Raw genomic sequence first — 23,033 nt, 5'->3', positions numbered from 1 at the left:
TTTCCCTGCTGCCTTGTGAAAGTTTCCTATTTAAAGCCGCAGGGATTGTGAAACTCTGATTAAAACAATATCAAGTCGCTGCCTCCTTGCAATCCCATCGCCAACTATTAGCAAAAGAGCATCAAAAGTACCTCTCTTTTCTATAGCTCTTCTCCTTAAATGTAATAGAATCAGACCAAGAGATTTGTAGAGACAATAGAAGCCTCTATTGTCGCCGCCTAGTGGGCAAATAGGCCAGTGCAGTTTTATAGGAGCAATTTTGACAGCGGCTGCTGAAACTTTGTTTTAAAACCGGGGTAACCCAACCCTAAAACAGTCACTCAACCCTAGGTTCTGGAAATTTCATAGCCGACGTCAAAATATCTCCCTCTTCCGCGTTTTAAGCGATTTCTCTTGGTAACAAGAAATGCAAACGAGCTATGTGGAGATCACAGAGTGGGGGTTTTGTTTTGGCGGCGGTGGGGTGGGAGAGATTTAAATTTAAGAGAGAGTAGGCAAAGGGATGAGGGGCTTGGACTGTTGATCACCTGACCCTTTCTAGTAATTCCATGGCACTAAGCCAATCCGAAACCCACTGTGGAAGCAGAGAACGTGGGCTTTATAAAAAACGGGTTTCAAGCTACCACAATTCAAAATCTCCTTTAAAAAACACACATGTGAAAGGAAGGAACTATAGCGGTCTCGCCTTCTTCACATTTTATAAATTGCTTTAAGTTAATGTAAACCTCGATTTTGGGAGGAGAGCGGAGAAAGAGGAATGGACTTCTAGCCGCACATATTGGTGGAGTTGGAAGCTCGAGTTTACCCTCTGGTTGTGAAACTTTTTCTGCGCGTACCAGGGTGCTGTCCATTTTGTCCAGAATTTCCCCTAAAGAGAAAGAATGAAGGAGAGAAGAAAGAGAGACAGGGAGAATTGTACTAATATGGAGATACAGAAATATAACCCAACAGAAAGCCCAGCTTTGAACCAAATGAACAAGAACAACACACCCGTATCTGCAAATTGATTCGCATTAAATAGGCTTTTCCCCCGCTTCCACCCCTCACTTCCTTGATTTCTGCCCTCCCCTCAAGCCCTTAACTGTACGAAAATTGTGTGCATGTGTGTGAAACTTATGTGACAGACACACATTCAGACACTATTAACTGAAGCTTTTGAGGAAAAAGTCGGTTTGGATGGCAATTCTGAAAGTCCCAACCCCCCCTCACAGAATAAACATTCCCAAATAATCCTCACTCACCCAGGGCCCCCTCCCAGGTCATTCTGCAGTTTAAGTTCAGAACTGGGGGGCGGGAATAGCAAGCCCAATTAAACAACAACAACAACAACCCTCCCAAACTCCTGACTTTAAAATGTAGCCCATCAAGGAAAAACAACGACGTGGGTTTTGTTCAGGGCAGCGCGTAAATTAGGCAGAAGCAGGCGAATCCCATTTGTAGGTTACGCGAATGTTAGAGAACCTCGATCGGACCCTCATTTTCTCTCTCCTTCTATCTTTCCGGCTTCTCTTCCTTGTTCTCACTTCATCAGTCTGAGCGCCTCGTCGTGCTCTTCGGAGGTCCTGCTCCGCCTGGGAACCGTTTCTGATTCCGCCCAAATCAAATATCATTAATAAAGATTAAGCGGCTAATTATGACGCCCTCCAGACGTGGCCTGAAAGTGGGCCGCTCTGGCGCGTGGGCCACGCACCTGTCTCTTGGCAAGAGCGCTCTCCTGCCTGTTACATTATCTCGTCTTGTGGGAGAAATTTCTTCCATCTTTGCCAAAGGAAAGGAAGGTCTTTGGTCCAATATATTCCTAACCGCGCAGCTACCCTCTCCATTCCTTCTCAAATAAACCCAGATCATCGGAACTGAATTGTTTTCAGAGAGGAGTTTGGGGGAAGAGAAAGGCTGCCTGATATTTTAGAGAGTGTCCCTTTACAGAGAAAAACCAAAACAAAACCATTTGGCCATCAACCTTGACGCCCGAGCAAACCAATTCTTGGAAAGCGTGCGCCACTGATTTAAACTTGAGTTCTCAAGAATGCAGCGGTCCTAAATCTATTTTTTTATATATTTGGGGTTCGAGTGGAAATAAAGGAGACTTCCGAGGAAGCACGCTCCTCGGTGGGTGTTTTGGGAAGATTGCAACGTATGCAAACAAACAAACAAACAAACAAACAAACAAACAAACAAACGGGTATGTAAGGTGCACAACGCCAAGGCAATGAGTGTCATTTTAGGGGCATTCGTTCCTGCGGTTGAAATGACACTAGATTTGCAATGTTACTGCATAATTAAAACTCTCTCTCCCTTTCCCCTCCACCTTTTTAAGGCCGATCTCCTTACTTTTACGCACGCACTTCTCCGGGGTATCTTTAAAAAAACACACCAAGGGTCACAGAACGGAGCACAATGGCGACTTTCCAAGCTGCTTTCTGCCTCCCCCAGCTAGCAACCCACCAATAACTACAAGCGATTCCCAGCTAGACCTGCGATGGGAGATCATCGGTGGGGGAGGGCAGGGAAAGGGGAGAGCAGTGTATGTGAGCGGGTGGTGGGGGTGGTGGGAGAGAGAGATTAAGCAATGGGGGCGCCCAAACAAGACGGAAGCATCTCCCCTCTCTCGGATCTAGCTGTTCAATGTAGTCCCAAGCCGCTTGGCGCTGGGTTCTTCGCCAACACCTGCCCAGACGCAGGGGACGAGACCTAACTCAGGTATTTGGTTTCCTTCTCCGATTCCCTTGCATTCCCCACCCTCTTATGGTGAGGTTCTCTATAGTTTTTTCTTCTTCTTTTGGACAAGGGGGTGTTTTAAACCGGCCCGCGTCCCTTGCAAGCTACCGTAATCGGCCCCTTCCCTCTCCAATATTTTAGCCAGGAGCTAAATCTGCTTCTTCCTTTCTGAAAAGCGAACCATCGCTGCAGCAGGGGCGCACGCAGGGAAAAGTATACGGTGCACCGCTGCGTCTCCCCAGCTCCTCACTCCACTGTAAATTACATCCATCTCTCTCTTTTTAAAAAAGGAGGTGTGTGTCAACCCATCCACATCCCTCCCTCCTTTTCTATGTTTCTACTTTAATGTCCTTTCGCTTTCACTACAAATAATGGCTGAGAGAAGCCCTCCCCCCCCCAGGTTTGCATTTTGTCGTGTGTGTGTGTGTGTGTGTGTCGCAGGGGGGGGGGGAGACTCCTGGCCCGTTTACCTTCGATTCCCCGAGTCCTTCAGGAGGGCGCAATGCGGAGTGAACTGTATCTCGCCGAACTTTGAATCATTCATTAGCACCTTATAATTACTCTGCTAATTAGGCTGACACGGCACTTAATCGGGAGTAATACGTCGCCTTGTCACTGGCAGTTCGCATTACACTGACATTCAACAAGAGACAGGTCGGAGTCGTGGCGTCCTGGAGAAAGTGACGCAAGTTGAGGATCTCCAAAGAATCGGCGGAAAATGACACACACACACACACACACACACACACACACACACACACACACACACACACACACACGTATATGCACGCACTCTCTCACTCTCTCTCTTCCGGAGTCTCATGCGGATAAGTAGGAACTATTCCGGTTTTAAGCCATGGGAGCTTAGTACAAGGGTAGAAACCGGAGTGAAGTGTGAGAAGGAAGGAAGGAAGGAAGGAAGGAAAAGAAAAGGGGGGGAGCACCAGAGGCCCCTAGAATCTGGCAGAGTGGAATTGGCGGGCGGCACCCGAGCCCTACACTTTGCATCTGGCCCTGGGCCTCGCAGCGCCGGTGAGCTGCCTCTCCAAAGGACCAGGCGTGCAGGCGGCGAATGGGCATCTCTTTGCCCGATTCCCATCTTTTCACCAGGCGCGGCTGCTCCCTTCTCTTCGCTCTCCTCTTGGAGAAACCGAAGCGAGCCGTTTCCCCACTTGGCTCCCGACCGAGATCTCATCTGGTCCAGCTCTCATACCTGTTTCCCGGTTCCGCCTCCTCATTCCTAGTTTCCACCATCCAGGAATGTTGCATTATTATTATTATTATTATTATTATTATTATTATTATTATTATTACAAAAGCAAAACAAAAAAGACACCATACTCACCTGTCTCCCAGACAAAGAAAATATGGGAATAGGGGAGAGCAGTAAGGAATCCCTAGAAAGCTGAACTGACCCCCCCCCTCTCCGCCTCCTCTTTGGAATGGATGGATCCCCTGTGCGGATGCTTGTTTCGCTTTTGTAATGCATCGCCTTGATTTAAATATCTAGGGCACGTGAGATCTCACACCTCCCAACAGCTGGCAAACATTATATATATATATATGAGAACTGTAACTGTTCTGTCTCACCCCTTAAATATCTTTCTCTCTCACTCTGTCCTTTAAAACAAATCCTGCATTTCTTAATGATTTTTATTGGCGTCTAGTGTGGATAATAGCTAACCATTTACACCCAGATATAAAATTGGGGAGGGAAGGAGGGAGGGTGGAAGCCTGCAGATTCTAAAAAAGAACAGTCCCAGTTCTGAAACTGACAAGGTCCCTTGTCCTCCCCCATCTCCCCCCCGCCCCCGCCCCTTCTCCAGCTTCCCTTCACTCTTATTGGCTGCCAACTGCAAAGCGTCAGGTTCGACCATCCTGGCTGCCAATGGGGGGGCTCCTATTCTACGGCGGACCAAAACCGAAAAGAAACACCCCCCCCACTCACACACAAAGTGGTGGGGGGGGGGGAGGAAAGCCACCCCAAACAAACCTAAACCCTCTTGGATGGTTTAGAATAAAGTGCGCGCAGGCGGATGGCAATGGCTGTGACGTCACGGGCGGAGTGGCAGGAGAGAAGGCGGCTGGCGCGAGGAAGAGGCAGGCAGTGGCCGAGGCTCGGCGTCGCCTCCTCCTCCTCCTCCTCCTCCTGCTTTTGCACCACGCCTCAACTTTCCAAGAAAGTTCAATAACTCCTGGGCGCAGGCGAGAGAGAGAGAGCGCGCGAGCTGGAGAGCCGAGAGGCTGGCGCTGGGAGACCGAAGTGCCGCACCAGGCAGCCCCGCCGGCTCGCCCGCCCCGCTGCGCCTCTGCCTTCGCCATCAGCATCATCGCGCCTCTTCTTCTTCTTCTTCTTCCTCCTCCTCTTCTTCCTCAAGCCACCTTCTTCCTCCGGCTGCATCGCGCGTCCCCCTTCCACAGCGCCCAGGCGATGCCGTCCATTCCACCGGGGCGAGCGCGGCTGCTCTCTCTTAGCGCTGCCTGAACAAGACGCCAAACACGTGTGTCAGGCTGGGGGTGGTGGGGGGCGTGTGTGTGTGTGGTGGGGGGCGAGTGTGGGGGGCCAGCTCTTCCAGAGGGTGCCGATCTCGCGCCTCCCCTCCGATTTCTCCCCCAATTTCCCTCTATTCCTTAACGCTCCCCTTGCTCCATCGTTATCCCCCCCTCCTCTCCAGAGTCTCTCTCCGTCTTTTGTGTGTTGTTCATGTCCGCATCTCGTCGCCCCCCCTCCGCGCTCTGCCTCCCCAAGCCCTCTCCTTCCCCCGTGTGAATTTCGGCCTTAGACAGCCGTGCTTGGCGAGCTCCCGAGTCGTCCAGGATTGATCGGCGTCGATTGTTTTGTTTTGAAATCCGTGGGTCGGTCGATCTTCCAGATTCCACTCGGTGCAAAAAAAACAAAAAGAAAAGAAAACCTGTTCGTGCGAGAGAGAGAGAGAGAGAAAAGGAGCCGCGTTGGGGGAGGTCTGGGGGATGATCGAAGGCGCTTCTTGGAACGGCGACCATGGAAGGGTCTAGCGGCTCCAGTTTTGGAATAGACACGATTTTGTCTAATCCCAGGTCCGGCAGCCCGGGCATGATGAACGGGGACTTCCGAGCGGCCCACGGCGAGGCCCGCGCGGCGGATTTTCGCAGCCAAGCCACCCCTTCCCCCTGCTCGGAAATAGACACTGTGGGGACGGCTCCCTCGTCGCCCATCTCGGTCACGGCGGAGCATCCGGAGCAGCAGCAGCAGCCGCAGCATTTGGCGCAAGACGGGCTCCCTGCGCAGCATCTTCACCTCCATCACCCGCAGCAGCAGCAGCAACAACAAAGTTTGCAGCCATCTCCCCAGCAGCAGCAACAGCAGCAGCAGCAACTGGGTTCGGGCAGCTGTGCCCCCAGGACTTCTACTTCTTCGTTTCTCATCAAAGACATTTTGGGAGACAGCAAACCGCTGGCGGCTTGTGCACCTTACAGCACCAGCGTCTCGTCCCCGCATCACACCCCCAAACAAGAGAGCAACGCGGCCAGCGAAAGCTTCCGGCCAAAGCTGGAGCAGGACGACAGCAAAACCAAACTGGACAAACGCGACGACTCCCAGAACGAGCTCAAATGTCACGGTGAGTAAAAGGCAGCGTGCGCCTTTTCCGTCCTTCTTCCTTCGCCTTCCTTTTTTTTTTTTTACGCGCGAGGAGGCTTCGAACGTTCCCGGCGTTCCATTGTTTATGTTTCGAACGTTCGGTACATTCTCGCGGCGCTCCCCCGAGTTTCGCGTCCAATCAAGCCGTCCTCGAATGTTTCTGTTGCACGAAATTCCTCTCGGAACTTTGGACGTCGACTTGGAACATTGAGATGATTTGGCCATAAGCGAAGAACTGAGACGTTTTAGAAAAAAAAAGCACCGGGAAAATAAAGCCAAGCCCGGCCAGGAAACTGAAAAGCACTTTCAGTTTATTTATTTTTTTTGCAAAGAAATAGAGTTCTCAAACTTTTCTTTTTGCATTTTAAAGAATTAAATATTTAAAGGATATTTATATAGCTGGGAATATTTATTCTCTGTCCGTAAGGTTGTGCATCTTTTCCTTTACCTCCCATTAAAAAGTTGGTAGTGGTGCAAGAAATTTGTGTTCTGAAAGTGTGCTCTTCAACAACACTAATATAATAAATAGCTGGGTGTGATTAGATATTTTAAAATGCATATAAGTATTATTATTATTATTATTATTATTATTATTATTATTACTCCTGTTTACACTATTTTAAAAACACAGCTCGCAGAAGTTTAGGAACTATTAATTAATAAGACTCATTTCCAAGAGCGTTCAAAGAAAGTGATCTTTAAAAAAAAGTTTTTTTAAAGATGGTTGATCAGATTGGAACCCCCTTTTCATTTTTATTTTATAACCCTCGTGAAGCAGCCTCGCCAGCTGATTTTATACTGTATTGCTGGTTCCGTGGGTTATCTTAAGGAGTGTGCAAGAAATGTGCATTTTCTAAAATCCAAATATATAAGGGCGCGTGTGTGCAACCCTGTAACATTCTGCCAATCGCTGGGGAAAATAATAATAATAAAAAGCTGCTGCCAAGGGAATCCCACTTATCAGGGCAGGAGCCTTTGAAACGCGGAGGTAAGAGCAGACACATTTTGCTAATTTTACAGCCTTCAGATATTTTGCAGTGGCTAATAGATGGGCGCTCCAGTATGCTATTCATTTTGCCATTTTAGCATTAGCATAAGAGTGTCCAAAAACAGATGTACAGCCTCGTCTAGCAATTTTTTTTTGTTGGTTAGTTGGTGCACCAACCTCCCCAGTGGGTCAATTAGAGAGATTATTGTTCTTCCTGCAGGGAAGATCAAGGAGCGCCGAGAAAGAGAGAGAGAGAGAGAGAGAGAGAGAGAGAGAGAGAGAGAGAAGGGGGGAGGGAGAGAAACACCCCAGTACGAACACAGATGGATTGACATATCGATTTCCTAACATTTCAGCACCAGAAAACCCAACCCAGAACAGAACTCCTAGTTGCCAAAGAGAACCCGGCAACCCTTGCGCCGTCGTCACCTGGGCAGGCGAAGTCCAACTTTGCTTCTTTCCCCCGTGACGTAGCAGTCCACGGCTTGGTTTTATAATAACCGTTTCCCCAAGTGCACTTCGAAAGCGGGGAAAAGAAATAGGGATTTGCCGGACGGAGAGGGAAATCAAGCCCCTCCAGAAAGACGGGTGTTATCTGTGCGCGACGGGAGGAATCACCACTCCTGGGAAATCCTTTTTTGAGTCACAACCTCCTCCCTGAGATTCAGTTCTTAATCCATGGGACCCTACTGCAGCCAACTAAATTGAGGTGTTGTGGACTGCGGCGAAAAAATACAACCGCTCCCCAGCAAAATAAATAAACAAACCATAATTAGTTCTACTGAGCAAATCGGTTGAATCCAACCAAGATCCAAAACAAGGAAGGTCTCCAGACCAGGCTGGGGAAATATTGTGTTTGGGTTTGCGCTGCCCCAGTGCACTGTCTCCGCGCTTTCCTCCGGCACTAAAACCCGACCTCTGCGTCTTGTTCTTTCGTAGGGACAAAGGAAGAAGGCGACCGTGAGATCTCCAGCAGCCGAGACAGCCCTCCGGTGCGAGCCAAGAAGCCCCGCAAGGCGCGGACGGCCTTCTCGGATCATCAGCTCAACCAGCTGGAGCGGAGCTTCGAGAGGCAAAAGTATCTCAGCGTCCAAGACCGCATGGATTTGGCGGCGGCCCTCAACCTGACCGACACGCAGGTCAAAACCTGGTATCAAAACCGAAGGTAGGGCAGGCAGAAGCACGTGGAGGGGGCGAAGGCCTTTCCCCTGGTTCTCCTTGGCATTCCCTCCCCAGTTTTCCCAACGCACCGACTCTCTTATGTTTGAATTAAACCGTAATTTAGGAAGGAAGGGGGAACTCAACAGGAAAGCAACCCGCAGCCTGGGAAGTTGCTGTCCCGCTTCCAATTCCCTTGGTTTTACTCCCAGGAAAGTCTGCAGATTTGGCTGCAACCCTAAAAAGGACTTTCCTGAGCGTAAGTCTGCTTTTTGGGGAGCAGGGAAGCCAAATAAAGTCTGCGGTTTCCAAACCGCTTCACTCCATCGCCCCAATCCAAGGTTCTTTACCAAGAGAGCGCAGATAAGGAACGCGTGCTCTATGTTTGGGTTTCTCCAACCAGGACGCCAAATCGAGCTGGGGACGGTTGCCTTCTCTCCCTGTGGGCCCCGCAAACCCCCGCCAGTTTGCCCCACTCCTTTCCTACACGTGTACCGTGGTAGTAAGTAAAAGACAGGAACCAACCCCCTCTCCCCCACAGCAAAACAAAGGATGGAAAGTGGTGGAGAGTTAACGTGTCAATCAGTGGCGTGGCTTCTTGAGAAAGCTAATTAACATGGCAGGAATCTCGACGTGGAGGGATCCTGCCTGGACGGGTGACCTTAGAGTTCCAGTCTAGGGTCTGGCCCCTTTCCCTAAGGCCCCAGCCTCCTCTTGGTCGCTCTCCCAGTTTCTCTCTCCCCCTCACCCCCCCATCTTCCTTCGCCCCATGTTTCTTTCCCCCTTTAAAAATTCGGTTCTTGGCGCGCCTCTCCATCCCACTTGGAAAGCGCTGCCCTTTTTCCAAGCGTTTCCTCGCTCTTGGCGCCTGTGGATAAGAAACTGGGGTGGGGGGCTGGATGAAGAAACCAAGTCTTAAATGAGTATGTCTCCCCACCCCTCCCCTCAAGAAATCAACAACAACAAAGGCGCTGCAAGAGCAGAAAGCGGGGATTTCTAGCTTCTCGTCGATGACGGCTGCGTTGGAAAAGCGCGTCCAGTTGTCGTCTTTGCCATAATTTTCTGTCTCATTACATACGGTCGCAGCCACCCTAATTCTGTCGGAAAACATTAGTGTCATTTATCGCCAATCTAAACAGCAGCGCCATGTTTATTAATTTGGCTGCAATTGCTGGGTCGTGATTTTGTGTGTGTGTGTGTGTGTGAGAGAGAGGAGGAGAGCGAAAGAGCGAATGTGTGCAGGATGCACCAGCTCCGGCAGCTTACTGGGGCTTGAGAGAGATGCATGGAGACTCAGAATGGGAACCTGTGTGTGTGTGTATGTGTGTGTGTAGCACACACACACACACACACGGAAACTGCACTAAGGTTCTGGAATAATTGACTCGCTATATACTCTGATTATTTATCAGCGTTCCTTTAAGTCGGCTGGCAGGAGTTGGATGTGTGTATGTTGAAATATTCGAACAAATGACTTAATTTGCTTTCGGTTGGGTGATGCTTGCTATGAATTACAGACACACACACACACACACACCAGACTAGGATTTTGGAAGAACAGAATTCTCAGTTCTTCGTTCTAAATTATCCTCTCAGAATTTAGTCTAAAACCCATTTAGTCTAAAATCAACTTCAGTGGCAGGAGGACCCAATGACCCAGGCTGACACTTCCCATCCCAATAAGTCTTCTAAAACGGTCAAAATAAAGACGCAAAGCGTTTTTGTCGTCTTTTTGGTATTGGGTGAGATTATTTGCAGAATCAAATTATCTTGATCTGAATTGTCGGTAAAAGTTGGAGCTTCTGTGTCGGTTCTCTTTTTAGATATATAAGGGAGGAGGCGCTTACCCCCTGCCCCCCCCCCCGAAGTAATTGCCTCAGGAATGGAAATGTTAGGGGTATTTTAGCTGTCCCTTTTAAATGGGTATTTTAGTAAGTCGGACTGAGCTGTGCCTTCCGGGTTTTAAAGCGCAGAAAATTAACAGAGGGGAGGCTGGCGGGAGAAAGAGAGTGACTGTTTGGTTTGAGGAGCTGATAATGAAAAGGAAAAAAAAGAGGTTTCAAGTTTTGTTGTATGCTTGGAAATCTGTCTTTTAGCAGACTTTCAGGTGGGTAGTTTTCAAGTCACCTGCCTTCAGCTTCAGAGACAGGACGAGTTAGAACCAGAGGAAGGAAGAAATGGAGGATGGATGGCTCTATCTGTGCGTAACTCACTGCTTCGTACGTTCTATTATTTTGAAGCGGTTATTCCTCATTAACCATTGCCCTTTATGCCTATGCAATCCGGACGGTGGATGCAATAATTTTAGAGTCGCTATCACCTTTAAGGAAGAAAGGATCATCGTAATCATTCAAAGGAGGGAAATAAATCAGAGATCTACCCAAGTGGCGCCCTTGATTCTGCTCCTACAAGAAGGGCTCCCCTCTTATTTTGCTTTTTAAAAAGAGGGTGAGGAGTTGTCCTTCCGATCTGATCCTCCTGTCCCCACCGACTCCCCCCCCCCGCAATTTGTGGCCCCGGCCTAGCGGCGTCTCTTTCTCCCCTTCTCCCGCAGGACCAAGTGGAAGCGGCAGACGGCCGTAGGCTTGGAGCTCCTGGCCGAAGCGGGGAATTACTCGGCTCTGCAGCGGATGTTCCCGTCGCCCTACTTCTACCACCCGAGCCTGCTAGGCAGTATGGACAGCACCACGGCGGCCGCGGCGGCCGCAGCTATGTACAGTAGCATGTACCGGACTCCTCCGGCGCCTCACCCCCAGCTGCAGAGGCCTCTGGTCCCCCGGGTGCTGATCCACGGCCTTGGACCCGGAGGGCAGCCGGCCCTCAACCCTTTGTCCAACCCTCTCCCGGGGACCCCCCACCCGCGGTGAAAGCGCTCCCCCTGGGGGGGAGGGGAGCTTCGCCCTCCCCCAGCTCCCCGCCCCCGCGCATTCCGCTAACAGACTCCCCCGCTTCACTCCCCCTCACTTAAGACAACTGCTAATCAGCCAAGGATGGAGCCCAGCCGAGTGAGGAGGAGGAAGGGGGGGCGGTGGATGCGAGAGGTTCTCCAAGCAGCGAGAGAGGCGACCGGCTCCGAGCGAGAGCGGGGACTCTGGAACCCGTAAGTGAATCTTCACATCCAGCCAGGCCCGCGTCAGTCCGTCCCTTGGCCGGAGGAGGAGGGGGGAAGAGAACTGCGGGGGGAGGGGGGGTTTGCTTGCGATCGTCTCTAGGAGAGAATTGGGGAGGGGGTGCAAGAAAGAGACTGAGATCCAGCCAGTCGCAGCAAAGACTTTTGAGTGACACACAGAGAGAAAGAGAGAGAGAGAGGACGCCCCTCCCCCCCCAACACTGATCCCAGAAGATGAGGAGACGGCGGCGGTCTTGGGGAGACGGAGAAGTTTGCACTGAATTTCTCATGACCTTTTTTCTTACCGAAAAGTGGCATGCTCCGTATGCTATATATATATCTATATATCTATATCTATATCCATATATAGATATATACGAGATATGTAAAATGTACATTTTGAACAGGCTGGTGTGCGAAGTGATATATCATATTTATTATATGTTGTTCCAAAAAAGAAAAGAAAAAAAGAAAGAAAAGAAAAAGAAAAAAGAAAAGTCACATATACATTAGTGGTGGTGGTGGGGGGGGAACGGCAACGAAGCAAAGCAAAACAAAAAAATCTTCCCCCTCTACTCTCTCCTTTTCCATGCTTTTTTTTTTTTTGATTCAGTAAAAAAGAAAAAATAAATGCTTAGATGACGACGACAAAAATTATATAGATTTTTGATGACTGAAAAATGACAAAACGAAGGGGGGGAAAAGGAAATAAACTTTTATCTTTTTTTAAACAAATGCGTAGGTCCAAACTAGCTAATTTTCTTAAGTCAAACGCGCTTGGCCGCGGGGGGGGGGGCGGGACTCTGCGAAGAAATGCGCAGAGCGTGCCTGCGTCTGTGTGCGATGCTCAAATTCACCCCACCAAAACGTGTGCTGCTGGCGTTCCGTTTTTGAAAAGTTGATAGGAGTTTGTGACTTTTCGAAGCAACAGATTGGAAGGGAGAATCAAGTGTTTTCTTTGGGCGAGGGGAGAGGGGAAGGGGGGCTTGCTACTTCAAGCTTGTGCGGTGAAAGATCCATGATAAGCAATATTGTTTTGCTTTTTAAAAAAATAATTGAGGAGGGTGGATTTGGTTCTAAATAGGCCGTTATAACCTGGGAATGTTGGGGCTGCTTTTCCTCCTTCGCTGCTGTGTACAATTCTCTCTCTTGTTTTTTGGCTCCCGTTGTTGAATATTTAAAAGTAGGGGGCGGGGAGAGAAAGAGAGAGAGAGGACTTGAATGGTTTGCTAAAGGTGGCCGGATGTCTGGGAAACCAAAATGTGGTCTCCCGGCCTGGCAGCTGTTCCGAGGCCGCAGAAGCGTTGGGGAGAAACGCGGAGGACAGACAGGAAGCGGGAGACGCTCGAGGGGGGCAATTAGGAGCGTGGACCCCAGGCAGGAGAAAACCCACCCCGGGTTCACAGCCGAAGGGGATGTTTGCGTGGAGGGGGCGGCGGGAAGGGGGGCGGGCGGGCGAGAGACCTGGAGATCTTTGATCTCTCCCCAGCCCCAGGGGTCTTTTTTCTCCCTTTCCCTCCAAAGACCCCGCTTCTCCTTTTCTTCCTCTACAAATCTTTTTTGTTCAGCTTTTTATTTTTAATTCTTCTTAAACCTCCCCTTCTTAAAAGGGGCAGGCAATTCGGTGGTGCGGTTGTGTGTGTGTGTGCGTGTGCGGACTGGAGGACTTTGCGGGGTCTGGGTTGAGAAGGAGCAAGAGGGAAGGCGGGGGAAATGGGGAACAAAAAATAAAAAACAAAACGGTGTGTGTGTGTGAAAAGGAGAAACTGTGGCTGGCTTTGCGACGGAACTGGAGGGGGGGATAACCGCATGAAAGTGATGCAAAAGGAGAGGCGAGCGGAGCGGCTCCTTCCCTCCCTCTGGCCTCTTTGGCCTGAGTTGGGGGGGGGGCTGCCTACCTCTCCCCCCCCGTCCGTTCTGCCAATCCGGATCAGCCCTCCAAGCCATCAGAAAGCCCCAACCTTGGAAGAACGAGCGCGCATCTCTCCCTCCCCTCCTCCTCTTTAAAATTAGAAAGATATACAGCAATTACCTATAAAACATTCATAACGCCCGTCCAATATTATCACCTCCTCTGAGGTTTGTGGTTGATTCTCTTTGCTTGTGTGGCTTTACTTTTTGATTTTCTAAAGGAGGGGAGGGTGCGGGGGGGGGGGAGAGAAAGCGAGTGTGAGGTGATGGGGAGCGGGGAGAGGAGGAGAAAGAGAGAAGCAGCTACAAAAGCCTGCGGGCACATTTTATTTGGGCTTTGCTAATTAGAGAATGGTTTGCTGATTCTCTCCCTCCCTCCCTCTCTCCCTCACCTCTCCTGCTAATAAATTCGCCTTCAAAACCATCTTGACCTTGGCCGCGTCCTCACAAAAGGGCCCGGAAACGCCCACCTCATTTTCGGCTCATGTCACAGCGGACAATTACGCGGCCACCGAGCTGCGGGCGACGAAATTATACACAGAGCGCAGCCAAACCTACCCAACCCTTTGCCCAGCCCCGCGATTCCCCGGTTCCCGTGTTAATTAGGGCTTGGAAATAAATAATAACAATGAGTCGGGGGACCCACCCACCTACCCACGCCCCCCCCACTGGATCAAACTGTTAATGACCCACATGGCTCTGGGTCTGCGGAGTCGTGTCCCGCCCCCCAACAGCCAGCCAAAAAGAAGCCCTTCTGCGGGTATGCGCTAAGATGCGCCTGTGGCCAAGGAAATCGACAAGCCAGCGAGGGAGAGACATTGACTAGCCAGCCAGTCCCAGAGAAAGGGCCCAACTTTTAAATCTCCGTGGCAGAGATCTAACTAAGCTGACTGAGTAGCGCGCATAGCGATTTTTTAAATTAAAGTTTTTTTAGAATTATTTTTTTTAAATACTCCCTGGTATTAAATGTCATAAAATGAATGGTGGATAGCAGGGGGGTGGGGTGGGGGGTGGGGAAAGGAGGCCTCAGAGTGTTTTCAAATGGTTGCCAAGTTATTCGGGTTACGTTTTTGAGATGAGCCACATGGGCCGGGAATAATTCGGCTGGCTTTGTTTTGAAAGCCTATTATAAATCTGGATCTTAGATGAGTTCTGGTTATTATTATTATAATTATTATTAGGAAGGAGGAAAGTTGCTAAAATAAGGATCCTCTTTTCTAAAACCGTCGTCCTCATCAACACCTTGAGGCACCGAAGCAGGATCTATGACTATATTATCCCCCCCCCCAAAATAATAATAAATAGAACAGAAGGGGAAGTTATCTTAGAACGGCTGATATTTTGGTCAAAATCACTGAATAACGCTGCAATCTCTTCCTTTATGCTTCTTCAGATAGTGTTGGAAATCGCAAAGCATTTAACCCTCCTTTTTTAAAAAGAAGAATTTTAGTATTTTCCTCCAGAACATTTCCCCTAACACCAGCAAGAAGGCTAAAATGAAGAAGAATTAGGTGGTGGTAAGATATATTTTTATACCAAAAGGATTTTTCTCAAACTTTTTTTTTTTAGTGGTGCTGGGAGGGGGGGGAAGGGGGCGGCAGCTTGAGAATAACGATCAAATTTCCCCAAATATTTATTTTTCAACCTCCCCTTCCCACTTCTTTCCTTTTCAAAGCATCCTCTTTTAACAACGCAGGAATTTTTCTTGGAAAACCAAACCGGGCTTTCCTATCCTCTCTGTCTTTAGCTCTTTCCCTGCCTACGGTGCAATTTGAGCTCTTCACTTTTGCTGATAAACAATCTTGATTGCTTCTCACTTAAATCATGAGCAAGATTAAATAAACCTACTTCATTAGACGCGTTTGCTGGTTTCGACAGCTAATTAAAAGAGGCTTTCCTTGGAAGAAAGGGGTGGGCTTGAGGTTTAAAAAGCTACAGATGCGCGCTCATTTAAACGCACTCAAGGAAGAAACACGCGCGCGCAGATCCTGCAAGTTTTCTTTCTTCCTGGGTAACAATTTCTCCCTCGCAAGTGAACATTATCAAAAGAGCCAGGAAAGGAATCGAGGCTGCTTTGCCATTAAACAGACTTCCCCAAACACGCCCTTCCTCTAGTTCAGAGAAGAGAGAGAGATTTCCCCTTCCATTCTCCCAGGACAGACGTTCAAATCACTCTCCCCCTCCCCTTCGATGCCATCTCTGCACTTCTACTGGGGCCACGAGGCGCTGGATTCTGCTAGCGAGCCTTGCTGCTCGGCCGGGTTTCCCTTGATCACAGCGTTTCCCTTCAGCCCCCAAGTTAAAAACTTCCTGCCTTTTCCACAGCCTCAGCAGTTGGATATTTCAGAACCTCCCATTCCCTGCTTCTCCCCGGGTTCGTCGGGGATACACCGCTGCCTTTCATGGCCATCGGTGGAAATTCAAGGGGACTCGCTTGCTAATATGGGATGGGCTTTCTTCCTTAGCACATTAACACTCCCCGGGTGGAGGAAGTCAAGGAGATCTCCCTCCGGCTGGACAGCTCCATGTCTGCTTTTCAATAATACTATTACTGTACGTACTAGGATTATCAGTTCACCTATTAGGATGACTCCCTTCGGTCAGAGACACCCAGTGCGTGGAAGAGGCCACCGCTAGCTAGGGAAGGCGGCCTGGAGAGAGCGATGGAGTAGCCTGCTGAGGCTCAGCTCCTGCGCCAGACTCCTTTTTGTCCTGGTGAGGAGGCCTGGGGTCAGCACTTCCTGTGGCCTCCGGACGGTGCCAGCCCGTTGCTTCTTAAAAACATCTTCATCTCTCTCTTGCCCCATTATCTGTGCTAACGTCAACCCGGAAGATAGATGCCCGATTAGTAGGGCAAGGCAGAGGAACTGTCGCAGAAGCGTACGAGGAGAAGCAGGACCCTTCTCCCGCACCCCAAAGAAATCTACCGAAGAGGGAGGGAGAGAGGAGTAAGGTGCTCGGATGCGTGTCCAGGATCTCTGCAGCTGTTGGGGTGGGGAAGGTGGAGAAGTAGCTTGCTGTTCCTTTTGCACCTACACCTGGAATACTTTCTACTGATGTAGGTCTGTTGCCACTGGACTCTTTGCTAAGGAACCCCCATTTTGAGGGACCACCGGGGCTTAACTGCACACGTCGCTGGGTACACTTGGAAGGAAGTCCCACTTAACAAAACTACTTTCTTCCCAGCAGTCAAGCCCGGAATCGGTCTGCCAAGGGACCCATACTCAAAGGTAACCCAAGGTCGACGAGTGGCCATTACTCACCCGTCGGCACCCTGTCGTGTTCACAAACAGCGTGTAGTTATGACAAAGAGTGGGTTAACGCCTCTTCCGCCACGTGGATCCAACACACACATCCACTTTTAGGAGCCATCTTAGTCTATTGCGTCTACTCCGCATTAGTCATGAGATGGCACTTCCCCCGGATCAGTTAACACGGAATACGACCGTCCCCAGGGTTTTGCGGGAGACGGGAGCGTGCGAAGGCGCAAGAATCCCTGCAGCACCACGGACAGCTCCAAGGGCTGCCGCGCTAAGCGACGCCTTACGCAAGTTGGTTCTGGACAGTTCCGAAGTCTCCCTAGCCTCTTCCTGCTTGGCTCTTTCTCTCTGCAAGGGAGAAAGAAAGTAGGCGCGGAAGGTGCATTACAAAAGTGCTCTCTTACAGCTCTTGCTGATTAGTCGCTAAGTCCCAAACAGGATCAATATAGTCCTGGAGAGGGAAAGCCAAGAGACAAGAGCCTGAGAGCGAGGAGTTCCCAACCATAAATCAAGCTAAACCGACGCTGTTTAATGTTCTTAAGGCGAAAGACGATTTCCCGGCGACTTTAGTGGCGAACGATTATGAAGATATGAGGATAAGGCGGGCAGAGGCTCAGTTTGAAAGAGAGAGGAAAAGATTTCCGATGAGTGCTTTAATTCGCCTTCCTCTTCATGATCAAACGGGAGGTTTCTTAACGCGTTATCCAACCCAAATTTAAACCACACACACACGAGACTCTACCTGTTAGAGACGCCGTTCTCCGCGGGCTGTTTATTCCGAAGAAATACAGATGGTGAAAAGTATCCTTTTGGCCCAAGGGAGATTTTGGCCTTTAAAGCAGAAAAAAAAACCCCGAAACGCCCTTACCTTACCTAATCAGGCTAAGGAGGGGTAAGTTACATGTTTTATTGCCACAAACTGGAGACGCACGCTCCTCTTGCAATCTAGACAACAGGTAAGAAAGGTAGTAGGGATTTCTTTATTTAATTTAAAAAAGCAGGAGCACCTTTTTGTTTTTGTTTTGTTTTGTTTTAGGAAAGCGCAAAACCAATCCGCAGCCTCACTAAATGGAGTCACTCCGGGATGCGGATTGACACCAGTGAGTCTAAGGGAGAAAAGAGAGCGGGTGTGAAGTGTTGCTTGAACAGAGCAAAATTTCAGATCAGGCCTGCTGCTTCTTCGGTATGCGCCTGCATTTAACTTCCTCCTTTTGCCTTGGAAAAAAAGAAGTAAACACTCTGCTTTTGAGATTATATATATAATAAGAAGCCGAAAGCACCAGCCTGAAGATGATGAGTGAGACCTCGTCGAAACGTCGCCTAGACACCCCAACTCTTACACGGGAAGACACCCGAAGACACCAAAACCTGCATTCCTGTACCCGTGAAAATCTACGAAAGCATATATATATATATATATATATATATATATATATATATATATATATATATATATATATAAAGCAGAGTGTGTGTGTGTGTGTGTGTGTGTATGTATGTATACTGCTTGGTTGTAGAAAACCACAAAGCGGTAAACACCAGTTGCACCCCACCCCATATCTTCTCTTCTTCTTTCTTTCCATATGTGTAAGGGGTCATAATTCCCCCACATAATTCCCCTTCCTGTAACAAATGCTCCTTTCAAAGCAAGATATTGCTGGTGAAGGGTTAATGCAGTGGATCAACATTTCTGCTGCTACCAGTGGAGACCTGTGTTCTTCAAACTGGTCTAGTTTTTGCTTTGGGAAAATTAATCTGGGATGTCCGGTCAGAAGGACTGTGGTATATTTGCCCCCAAAGGGCCTGCTGAATACCTGAGGAACTTTGTGGGTTGACACTGGACATATGCTGTGCATTAGTAGGAAATGGTAGATTCAGTTGTGTTGGTGGAAACAGTGAGGTAGAAGAAGAAGACACACTTTGCATTCAGAAGGTCACAGAATCAATGCCTGGCATCTCCAGGTAAGGCTGAGAATGACTCCTGTCTCAATCCCTGGAGAACTACTGCCAGTGTAGTCAACACTGAACTAGATGGGTTTGGTATAAGGCATCTTCCTTTGATCTCAGATTCATGTTAGCTAACAAATGGCGGCTCACACAGATATTTATTTCTGGTGTATTTCTGTGTCTTTGTTTTTAATGACAAACTCTTTGTCTCCCCATCTCCTCCCCCCCCCCCGCAGTATCCAGATTCTGAACAGAAAAGGCAGCTGGACTAGGTGCTTTTCAAAGTTACATCTTTAGGGAAACACATAAGATTGAAAAGGTCGTAGGCGTTCAGAAAGAATGGCTGGAGAAACTGTAAAGCATTGCAATAATTGGAGTAGCCAATGCCCCCTTCTCCCGCACAATGTTAAAGGTTTAATAGGGGAAATTCTACTTTTTTTGAAATTACACCCCTGAAAAAGCTGGTATGAGGTGGTGGTAGAGAAATGTCATAAATCTGATATAATCTCACGGTGGCTGAAATTACTGGGGTGGTGCATGTTGTAGATTAGATTCTCAGCCTGACTGATGTGGCAAAGCTATGTCTGCGCATATGAAGCTAGAATATAAGGCAGAAGCTAGGCTAGATTCCCTCTGCCCTGACAAGCTAGTTTTCTATGCAGAGGGGATGCTTTGCATTAAATCATGTGACCTACCCTCCTTCACCACCTGAAGTGGTACAGCCTAGACCTGTCTCCTACCTCAGTGAGAGTTGGGTCCTTGTTAGCAGCAGTTAGTTGTGTGCATTTTTTAAAAGGTGGACTGTTGTATAAGGGAATGCATAATATGGAATAAGTGTTTAGCTGCACCTCTCTCAAACAACCCTTCTGTATCGTGTCATTCTGTCCTCTTCCATTAGTGCAACAGTTGGGGTGTATGCAGTGCTATTTTCCTAGAAAATGAGGTTGCCAGAACTCGCCATGAATGTCTCCCTTGTTCTCTTAGAATGGCAATGGTGCCCACCTGAGAGGTGCCAGAACTGAGTTCCAACTGAAAAAAAAATATCCATTGGGTTTTTATCTGCTAGGGGGTCAAGTTTATCTGAGGAAATTTTAGTTGCTGACCCCTGTTCTGAACTAAGAAGTGAGGAGCCATTTGTTTTGTTTATTTTGCCGCAGAGGCAGAACTTGAGATAAGCTGTTTTTTAAAAAAACGATCAGACTTTGTTTCTATCCTAGTCTCCATTCCTCATGACGGTTTATTCCTAGAAAGCAACAGATCCCATCTTTGGTGCCAAAGCTCCCATTAAATCAAAGAGGGCACCCATGTTAAAGTGGGGCTCTTTCATTTTCCTTGCCTGCTAAACAAATATAACACCTACGTTGGCTAGAATATGCTTGATGCAGAATGGACAACAGTTCATACAAAAGAGGAGGACAGTGGCTCAAAGGCACTTTCAGCAATGCTTGAAACACAGCGCCAAACTTGCTTGTGATGGATGGATGTACATTTCATTTTTTAAAAGGCTCTTTCCTGCCTCTTCAACCCACATCAGTAATATTCATACATGTACACAAAGAGTGTCCCCGATGGTCAAAAGGTACTTTTAGCCTAACTGAAAAGGCTTGAGGCATTTCCACACCTGATACTATAGAGCTTTTTCCTTCTTCTTCCTCTTTTTCACATTCTGTAATGTACACCCACACTAGATTGTCTAGTTATTTGAGAACAGATGTGTCCCACACTACCGACAAGCAGACATCAGCTGCATTTGTATGAAAGTTGCTTAAACAAGCTTCTTAGCGTCGTATGTGAAAAGGCCTTTTCAAAAAGTTACTGTCAAGCTATTACACCAGCAAAAGATCAAGAATTCCTGGAAGTCGCTACTGCAAGCTATGGGGCAGTATTCAATTACCGTATTTTTTGCTCTATAAGACTCACTTTTCCCCTCCTAAAAAGTAAGGGGAAATGTGTGTGCGTCTTATGGAGTGAATGCAGGCTGCGCAGCTATCCCAGAAGCCAGAACAGCAAGAGGGATTGCTGCTTTCGCTGTGCAGCAATCCCTCTTGCTGTTCTGGCTTCTGTGATTCAGAATATTTTTTCCCTTGTTTTCCTCCTCCAAAAACTAGGGGCGTCTTGTGGTCTGGCGTGTCTTATAGAGTGAAAAATACGGTAAATAGTTGTGCTTCTGCAAGGATAGCGCCAGCACAGTAGGATTTTCCCTTCCGCTCCTTTCCTTGCACATACCCTGCACCATCCCCAAATCTGCTGCAGAGGTTTGAGGGAACCCCCCAAAAAGATTTAGGGGCACACAGTGGGGAGGAGAGGTGGAGAACATTCTGTTGTGCAGGAGAAATCCTTGTGCTGACGGAACATTTTGCTTAGCACTATGCTGAATACAACCTCATGGTGCTTGCCTCTGGCTTGATGGCTTAGAAATAAATTAGACAGATTTACAGAAGATGGTATCTCAAAGGTTGTTAATCATAATAGTTTAATGAAGAGATACTCTACCTCAGGACACTAGATGCTGGAATGAAATGAAGAAGGAGAAGCCATCATCTCCAGTCTCTGCTTATGTGTTTCCAGGGGCATCTGTCTAGCTGGCTTCCCTGAATTAAATGGACTCTAGTCTCATCTAGGTCATCTAGGACCTAGGGTGGTGCTGTGGGTTAAACCACAGAGTCTAGGACTTGCTGATCAGAAGGTCGGCGGTTCGAATCCCTTTGACGGGATGAGCTCCCGTTGCTCGGTCCCTGCTCCTGCCAACCTAGCAGTTCGAAAGCATGTCAAAGTGCAAGTAGATAAATAGGGACCGCTCCGGTGGGAAGGTATATGCCGTTTCTGTGCACTGTTCTGGTTCGCCAGAAGCGGCTTAGTCATGCTGGCCACATGACCCGGAAGCTGTCTGCAGACAAACGTCGGCTCCCTTGGCCTATAGAGCGAGATGAGCGCGCAACCCCAGAGTCGGTCACGACTGGACCTAATGGTCAGGGGTCCCTTTACTTTTACCTTTAGTCTCATCTAGCAGGTTCTGATGCCTTTTCAATCATCCTAATAATCATTATCATTATTGTTTATATGCTCCCCATCTGAATGGGTTGCTCCAGCCACTCTGGACAGCTCCCAACAAAATATTAAAAACACAGCAAAACATCATCCATTAAAAACTTCCCTGAACGGGACTGCCTTCAGATGTCTTCTAACACCAATCCTTTGAATTGTGCTCAGAAATGTACTGGGAGCTTCTAGATCTTTCTTGTTTTCCGATTCCAACTCGTATTTAAACAAGCTGATCAGAATTAAATACGACGCTTCTCCTTCTTCCTCCTTGCAACACGCCCGCTACTCAAACCGTACCATTGTGTTATTCCATTAGGCAGGCAATATTTCATATTTTTCATTTCTGATAAGGGAGAAGAAGTACTGACTGAAGCATTCAAGGGTCCTCCAAGTTTTTCCTCTCTTTTTATGTAGGGGATTAAACCTCAGGTCTTATTCACATCATACCTGGGGCTCTTTGCAGAGAGGCAGGGATCAGTCTATGATCCGGCAAGATTACATATTAAGGAGGAATTCTTGGGTGTTTCTTTTCAGATCCATGCCCGCTGAACTTTTATTCCAGGCATCACACTTTCTGACTGGATAGACAGCCTGAGGTTTGATTGGTTTTTTAAAGTCTGGACTGGGGCATTAACAGGACTCCAATTACCAGCTGGCAACTTTTATCGCATACCAGTGCCATTGATTTTCATATTAATATGCCCTATTTTCCCACCAGCCCGCCTGTTAATGGAAGCTTACCAACACATCCTCCCCCTGCCCAAATTAGGAGTGATTTCAAAGAGACACACAGAAATGGCTTAGGTACTAATTGCATCCCCTAACATTACAGTGATGATTATGAGCAACCCTATTAGTGACCAGCTGCTGAGTTTAAACTAAAATCAATCCCAAGTGAAGGTCTGCATTCTTTTGCTTTGCTTACAGAGCTGATGGGCCTGGATTTCTTGATTATCAAAGAAAGGACATGCAAAAAGTGCAAACTATTTCTGGAAGGGTGTTGCTAGGACACTTGCAGCCATTTGCAGAGTTCAAAAAGCAACCATTCTGCACTCCCTCCTGGCTTCTCCTTCACGATTCTTTCATTTACTGCCAAACATTTTTAAAACAAGCACATTAAATCTTAAGGCAGAATTGTAGGCTACAGCTAATTAAGACAAAGCTCAGGATATTAACCGGGGGGTACTCTCTCTCAATAAGAAAAGGATTATGTTAGCATAAGAAATTATGTTAGTATAGGGGCATTAGTAGAAGATATCATCTCCCTGAAAAAAAGTGTCC

General features: G+C 48.1%; 1 protein-coding gene across 3 annotated transcripts; it reads left to right on the top strand.

Annotated features, from left to right (window-relative positions):
- Positions 1-2,521: 2,521 nt before the first annotated feature.
- BARHL2 (BarH like homeobox 2) lies at positions 2,522-12,289 on the top strand. Of its 3 annotated transcripts, none has more exons than XM_081194918.1 (4): positions 2,522-2,700; positions 5,776-6,317; positions 8,265-8,490; positions 11,038-12,289. In XM_081194918.1, exons 2-4 carry the CDS (start codon positions 5,792-5,794, stop codon positions 11,348-11,350), a joined length of 1,065 nt encoding a protein of 354 aa, XP_081051044.1. In that variant the 5' UTR covers positions 2,522-2,700; positions 5,776-5,791; the 3' UTR covers positions 11,351-12,289. The 3 variants fall into 3 exon arrangements, with proteins under 3 accessions (XP_081051044.1, XP_081051043.1, XP_081051042.1); XM_081194917.1 differs by lacking the exon at positions 2,522-2,700 and adding an exon at positions 4,675-5,219; XM_081194916.1 differs by lacking the exon at positions 2,522-2,700 and having other exon boundaries at positions 5,263-6,317.
- Positions 12,290-23,033: the final 10,744 nt, after the last annotated feature.

Source organism: Podarcis bocagei (assembly GCF_964188305.1).
Source record: "Podarcis bocagei genome assembly, chromosome: 5".
NCBI lineage: Eukaryota > Metazoa > Chordata > Lepidosauria > Squamata > Lacertidae > Podarcis > Podarcis bocagei.
This window is presented reverse-complemented; position numbering and strand designations above follow the sequence as displayed.